General features: G+C 40.4%; 1 protein-coding gene across 1 annotated transcript in view; it reads left to right on the forward strand.

Annotated features, from left to right (window-relative positions):
* Positions 1–357: 357 nt before the first annotated feature.
* ptprn2 (protein tyrosine phosphatase receptor type N2) overlaps positions 358–7673 on the forward strand; it is a gene marked incomplete at its 5' end in the record, with an annotated part of 140991 nt that continues 133675 nt past the window's right edge. The window contains 1 exon segment of the mRNA XM_014013339.1: positions 358–501. Coding sequence (XP_013868793.1) covers positions 417–501 — 85 coding nt within the window.

Genomic DNA, 7673 nt, shown 5'->3' on the forward strand with positions numbered 1-7673 from the left:
TGTTGTTGTTGTTGTTGTTGTTGTTGTTGTTGTTGTTGTTGTTGTTGTTGTTGTTGTTGTTGTTGTTGTTGTTGACTTAATGGTTCTTGGGCAGTGTATGATTTCAGTTTCTTCCATCCATGTCTCTCATCAGTCTGTAGCTTCGTGCATCATCTCACCACACGTGTGTGTGCGCGCGCGTGTGTCTCTGACGTCAGAAGGCGGGGCTCCTCTCTTTCCGTCAGGCTGCTGGTTGCTGTTTGTGGTGCTGAAACGACGCCGTGAGCCCCGCTTCTCTTCTCTTTCCGCTGCTGGTTTCTGCAACATGCTGCTTTAAGAAAGAAGCCCGAGCCTCCGACCAGCCAGCCTGCCGACCAGACATGCAGTTCCAGCGGGAGGTGTTCGTTATGGACTAGTGTTCGGGCAGGAGGAGCGGTATGGAGTCACCGTGGCGTCCCGTCCTCTTCGCTGCATTGGCTGTCAGCCTCTGCTCCCCACCTGCTGTCGGAGACGGAAAATTCGGTGAGCTGTTTGCATCGTTTTCTCTCCCCTTTTTTTTTAAGTCGCTGTGAACTTAGCTGGCCATTATAAAAATTATATTTAGTTTGGCTGCAAAAGTTCAGGCAATCTCAGCGGCGAATCCCTAATGTGCTCGCCGTCGTCCAAAGTTGAGTTCATGCAAAAAGAGCAGCAGACTGAAGCTGAAGATCCATCAAGAAAAGTTACGTAATCTCCCAGGCCTAATGGACAAAACGTTTCCTCTAGGAGCCTTTTTTCCTTTGTTTAACTACATGAACAGATCTGGATCTGAATCTCATCCATGATTTACATCCATAATAAAACTGTTCTATTTTATTTCTTGTAACTCTAAACACACCTGCTAAGAAACATGATTTAAGTCGGTTTTAATATGGTATGTTACTACTACTATGCCTCCAGGGAAATGTCTTTTTTGACACTTTATTTTCATTGTCGAAAAAAATTGAAGGTATTAAATAATGTTATTGCCCGTGTCTGTTAGCAAAATATCTCCTAACCAACTGAACGTATTCTCATGAAACTTTCAGGAAGTGACAACTGGATGTACAAATACAAGTGATTAACATTTGGAGTCAACCCAACTCAACTTGGCCGCCACAGCCAACTGACCATTAAAAAACACAAAAATGGCTATAATTCTGACATTTTTACTGATATTGACATACAATTTAATGTGTTAATAGCTGAGAGTGATCCCCAACAAATATTCTGAGCACTCACAGATTGTGCAAGAACTTGGTTTAAATGCTTCCCTGTAACTATTTGAACTTGACTATGTGTGTCTGTGAGCAACATATTTCATGAACTATTATCTGGATTTTATTGAAACTTTCCAAATTTAATAGTGGGATATACACTCACCGGCCACTTTATTAGGTACACCACGCTAGTAACGGGTTGGACCCCCTTTTGCCTTCAGAACTGCCTCAATTCTTCGTGGCATAGATTCAACAAGGTGCTGGAAGCATTCCTCAGAGATTTTGGTCCATATTGACATGATGGCATCACACAGTTGCCGCAGATTTGTCGGCTGCACATCCATGATGCGAATCTCCCGTTCCACCACATCCCAAAGATGCTCTATTGGATTGAGATCTGGTGACTGTGGAGGCCATTTGAGTACAGTGAACTCATTGTCATGTTCAAGAAACCAGTCTGAGATGATTCCAGCTTTATGACATGGCGCATTACCCTGCTGAAAGTAGCCATCAGATGTTGGGTACATTGTGGTCATAAAGGGATGGACATGGTCAGCAACAATACTCAGGTAGGCTGTGGCGTTGCAACGATGCTCAATTGGTACCAAGGGGCCCAAAGAGTGCCAAGAAAAGATTCCCCACACCATGACACCACCACCACCAGCCTGAACCGTTGATACAAGGCAGGATGGATCCATGCTTTCATGTTGTTGACGCCAAATTCTGACCCTACCATCCGAATGTCGCAGCAGAAATCGAGACTCATCAGACCAGGCAACGTTTTTCCAATCTTCTTTTGTCCAATTTCGATGAGCTTGTGCAAATTGTAGCCTCAGTTTCCTGTTCTTAGCTGAAAGGAGTGGCACCCGGTGTGGTCTTCTGCTGCTGAAGCCCATCTGCCTCAAAGTTCGACGTACTGTGCGTTCAGAGATGCTCTTCTGCCTACCTCGGTTGTAACGGGTGGTTATTTGAGTCACTGTTGCCTTTCTATCAGCTCAAACCAGTCTGCCCATTCTCCTCTGACCTCTGGCATCAACAAGGCATTTCCGCCCACAGGACTGCCGCTCACTGGATGTTTTTTCTTTTTCGGACCATTCTCTGTAAACCCTAGAGATGGTTGTGCGTGAAAATCCCAGTAGATCTGCAGTTTCTGAAATACTCAGACCAGCCCTTCTGGCACCAACAACCATGCCACGTTCAAAGGCACTCAAATCACCTTTCTTCCCCATACTGATGCTCGGTTTGAACTGCAGGAGATTGTCTTGACCATGTCTACATGCCTAAATGCACTGAGTTGCCGCCATGTGATTGGCTGATTAGAAATTAAAYGTTADCGAGCAGTTGGACAGGTGTACCTAATAAAGTGGCCGGTGAGTGTATATCTACAACTGACAAACTTTTAAAGTTAACCTCATTTAAGATGGCTGCCTCAGCCAACTGCTCTTAGGAAACACACACATGCCTATATGTCAACAAGTTTGCAAGGTATTGCAACTATTTGTTGGTTGCAGCTGAGAGTTATTTACAACACACACTGCAAGTAATGATCTTTGCTTGAGACTTTAGCATCATACCTATTGTTAGCAAAATATCTAATTTACCACTGAATAGATTTTGATTATATTTTTTTAAGAAAGTAATCACTGGCTGTACATCTACAACTGATTAACTGTTGGAGTCAACCCAATTCAAGATAGATGCCACAGCTAAYTGACCTTAATCTACAGAGCATCCATTGTAAGAAGTGTCCTTTTGTTTGTTACAACTACAGTGGGTTTCGAGAATCTCTGCAGTTCTCACCGACATTTTCTTTTACACTTCTTTTCACGCCTCTTTGAGCTGCAGCCCGAGTGCGCACGACAAAAAACTTCATCACAAGCAAATATAGGTTTCCGGCTGGCTGTAAAGATCTGTGATGATTCATACCTCCAGACACCGCGCTGCATCAGACTGAATATTTTTAGTAACTGGAGAGTGCCCTTTCCTTTTATGTCAGCATGTATATTTCTTAACGTCTATGTGTTAGGTAATCTGTGCTCTTCAAGACATTATAGGTACATAGTAATAAATCAAGCCCAGTAGTTACAACTTTTTATTGCCTTTTTTTTTGCATGTTGGCTAATTTGTGTATCAAAATGCCTGTTAATGAGTTAATGTGCAAAAAACAGTGTATTTAATATTTTAAGGCCTGGTATTCCTTAAAGAAATGCAAACTGCCACTGTTTTTCACATCACGTTTTAAGACTAAAATTATCTTTGTGAAAAGTAACGGAATTGTTGTTATCTTTTAAAAGTTTATCAGTTGTAGAGGTACATCCAGTGATTATTTCCTGCAAGTTTCATCAGAACTGACCCAGTGGTTCATGAGTAATTTTGCTAACAGACCAAGTTGACTTCAAGCACAGTGCTTAATGGTAACATTTTAAACGAAATAGGACCAGTCTCAGCTTCTACTACGCCAAATTCTAGGTCAGTATGTGTCAAATCGACAAAGTTACCCCTATTTTTGTGTTGTTGAAGATGAGCTGGCTTGGGCGGCCATCTTGAATCAGGCTGACTTCAAAAAGCAAATCAATTATACACGCTCATCCAGTGATTACTTTCTGCAAGTTTCATTCAAATTTAGGTGAGATATTTTGCTAACAGACACAAACAAAAGCATTGTCATGCTTTCCCCTTTTAGGCGGCATATAAAGCATTAAAAACTTTTCCTTTTCACATAAAGAGAGCTGGCAGGTTATCACTTAGTTTAAACTAAAGTTACAGAAAGCATCATTTGAATAATGAACACATTGACTACAGAGCAGTGTTTAGCCAATGAGAAAAACAAATGCAGAAATTGATTTTGGTATGCTGCAACACTTCAGTGCTTTTCACTCAGAATTTCTCTCAGGATTGTTGTTAAAATTCTGTTCAGCATCTCTTTTCTGTTTGCAGAGGTTTGGCAGTGCTCTGAATCCCAAATAACAGCCACCGAGAAGCCCTCAGCCTTCCAAACAGACAGGCGGCCATGCTTTAGCCGCAAACTTAGGGTTTTGCTGATAAGAGGCATGTTTTTCAGTAAGCAATACAGATAACGATCAATGTAATAAAACACACTTGGATTGCAAATAGAAAATGTATGAATGTGGCTGTTATTATGTTCCCAAAATGAGGAACACAGAGATTAGACTGGGTCCACGGTTTAGCAGTGAAACCAAAGCTTGCGTATTGATTATGGGGATCACCAAAAGCTTTAAGAGATTCTGTTGCTGCTCCTCTAAATCAAATTCATACTAATGACTCCGTTTTACTCAAATTCAGAGGCATGCCAGGCGCTGTCCTCTCATCTCCAGTGTGTAACAGAAGACATGATGCTTTAAAGCTCAGACTTTGAGTCTTTTTTTTTTTAGAAATGACTTTCAGCAGCCATTTCCTAACACACTTGGACATGATAGCTTTGATTCATAGGCTTCTTTGTTTTATCTGTTTTGCCACAGGCCTTTTTCTTCGAATAGAGTTTATGACTGAGAGCTGATGATAAATAACTTTCAATGGTTGTAAATCATTCATGGGGATGAAAATATGCAGGGATTTGGTGCATATTCCATTACAGTTCATGGTTATGACCATGAAATAGTAAATCCTGGACAGGTGACATCTGCACATTGAATGGTTGAGGCAGTTTTTGACATCTAAACCAGTGGTTATCAAACTGTTTCATTACAACCCAAGAAACTAAGGTCTATACTTAGCTCAAGTACTACAGTATATGGTCTTCATTGAATTTAGTTGTGTTTATTTAGTTATGTGTATTTATTTTAAGATTGCTCATTGCACTGAAKGAAATTTTTGTGGCTGAATAGCTGAATTTTACAGTCCTAAATCTTGTACTTTGTGATCAATTTTACTCATTTACCTTAAACAGGAAGAGAATCACCAATGTGTGTGCTTAATGTCTCCCTCCGCAGGATAAATAAAAACTTATTTACCTTACAATGTACCAGTGGTGACCTAAGAAGTACTGCCCCTAGGGGTGTGACCAAGATTTTTATAAAACGAGTTTGAACACGTTTTGGCTGGAAGTTAGAAGCCTTTGCATTTGGGTTCTGATTAGACTCGGGGCCACACACACAGGCTCTTGAGAAACTTTAGATCTATAATGAAACCTTTTACTGAGAACTGGATTGTGTTTCCTACATATACTGGCTTCCAATTTTGAACACTTTCTAACAGCTCTATTTCTAATTTGCATAACGTGAGACTTTACCTTAATTCCCAAACAACTGAAAACTAATGTCCTGATGCATCTCAGTAATCCAGGTAAAAAATCAAAGGAAAAAAAAAATTGTATAGGTCCTCTGGACGGGTTCTTCTTTAATGAAACGTTTCGTCTCTCTTCCAAGAGACTTCTTCAGTCTGAGAGTTTCAGGCAAAATTCAGGCTTTTATGTCCTGCCTCCAGGTGACTGATACTCACATCACATGACCATCGTTCACAGGTGACTCACATCACCTGGCTATGGCTCACAGATGACTCATACTCACATCACATGGCTATCGTTCACAGGTGACTCACATCACCTGGCTATGGCTCACAGATGACTCATACTCACATCACATGGCTATCGTTCACCCTAATTAATACCTTTTGTTAACAGGGGCTGGAGTGATACTGCCAATGGCAGCGCTGTAGCAGGGGGACAGCTGAAAACGGAGGCCCCCACCTCTGTTTAATGACGGACGGTCTTTCTTTACAAAAATGGCTTCTTTTACTCCTCTCTCAAACCAACGTTCCTCCCTATCAAGAATGAGAACATCCTCATCTCTGAAAGAGTGACCGCTGGCCTGTAAATGAGTGAAAACTGCAGAGTTCTGGCCATTAGATGTAGCTCGTCTGTGTTGGGACATTCTTTTGAACAGTGGTTGCTTTGTTTCCCCGATGTATAACTGGTCGCAGTCCTCCTGGCACTTAACAGCATATACAACATTGCTCTGTTTGAAAACTGAAAACTAAATAAAATGAAACATAYGAAAAGAAAAATGCATATATGAACATGAAGCAACAAAGTAAGTACTACATTAGTTTAAAAAATAGTGTATTTGTATGTTTTAGTCAGGAAATTATCCAATTTATTTACGCAGGTGAACTTGACTTAAAGGTTGCACTACATCTAGCCACTAGGGGGCATTCATCCTTTGTGACTTCATCTGCCAGGTTTTGATCCTGTCTTTAGTTATAACAAGTATTATCTTAATTGTTAAACTGGAAAATTTTAACATGAAAATAGCAAACGTTATCAAATTAAAGAACCATATCTACATTCTCTGTGCAAACTTGATTTATCTAATTTCCCAATGGGATTAATAAATATTTTTGATTTGATTGACACTTTTGCACTCTGTTGGTAGTCCATGACACATTTGTTTCCATAGGTGCATTTGAATGATATGCAGCCCCATTTTACCAGGTGAGAACTTGTGGAGAAAAAGGATGTGTGAAGAAGATAATGAGGGCCTTCTATTGTGGTCCATAATTWAAAAATGAAGGAAAAACCCAGGAAAGATCCAATGGAAGTGGGAAGAATCCATCCTTAGGTTTTTAAGTYATTTTAGACTTCTTATAATAAAAGTCAAGACAATTATGGGTAACAAAACACTCTGCCTCTGATTAAAATATTGTTAAAGCCAAACCTGATCCAAGAAGAAGCACTAATAATAGATCTATCAAAGCAATATAACCATTTTTCATCATCCCAGTAAAGGTCACAGTGGTTTATTATTTTTATTTACTTCTCCTGGGATGTCTGCTTTAGCTTGGTTGATGCAGTGATGGGTCAGCCAGCATTTAGTTAAGACTTTTATCGACCCCTTGGAGGAAGAGCTTTTCCAGAATTCTCTCAAGGCGTTGACTTCACAGCCTGTTGGATGAGATTTTATTGTGCAGCACATCCCCTCATTGGTTGAGTGCAGAGTGCTTAAATGAGCATTTGGTGTATTATTTACAAAGTCTGTTTGCCAAATTAATAATCTCAACAGCTGCAGCAATCAGTACAAGAGTGATTGATCTACATTAGGAGTTTGTGCTGTCATCTGTTGTTGGGTGTAATATTTGCGTGTTTATTCCTAATAATAAACAGCATACGGTGTTACAAAGTGCCGCGTCTCAGCTGCACAGTATCGACATGCAGCTGCAGAGCTCTCAGTTTTGGTGGCTCGGGGACACAAGAAKGACAGCCTGATAAGCTATTCAAGTGTAACTGAAAATAGGGAGGAAAAATTAGACTTTTAAATGAGATGTTTTTTTTGTGATTTTCAAAGTTTGCTGTGAAAAAAAAAAAAAAATGAATGAAAAACAACCCAGTGGAGTCTGTGTTTTACGTCCTGGGATTCGATTGCAGTTGATGTGATTGTGAGCAAAGGTTTTGTGTGTGTGTGTGTGTGTGTGTGTGTGTGTGTGTGTGTGTGTGTGTGTGTG

The sequence above is a fragment of the Austrofundulus limnaeus genome, unplaced genomic scaffold, assembly GCF_001266775.1.
Source record: "Austrofundulus limnaeus strain Quisiro unplaced genomic scaffold, Austrofundulus_limnaeus-1.0 Scaffold100, whole genome shotgun sequence".
Lineage (NCBI taxonomy): Eukaryota > Metazoa > Chordata > Actinopteri > Cyprinodontiformes > Rivulidae > Austrofundulus > Austrofundulus limnaeus.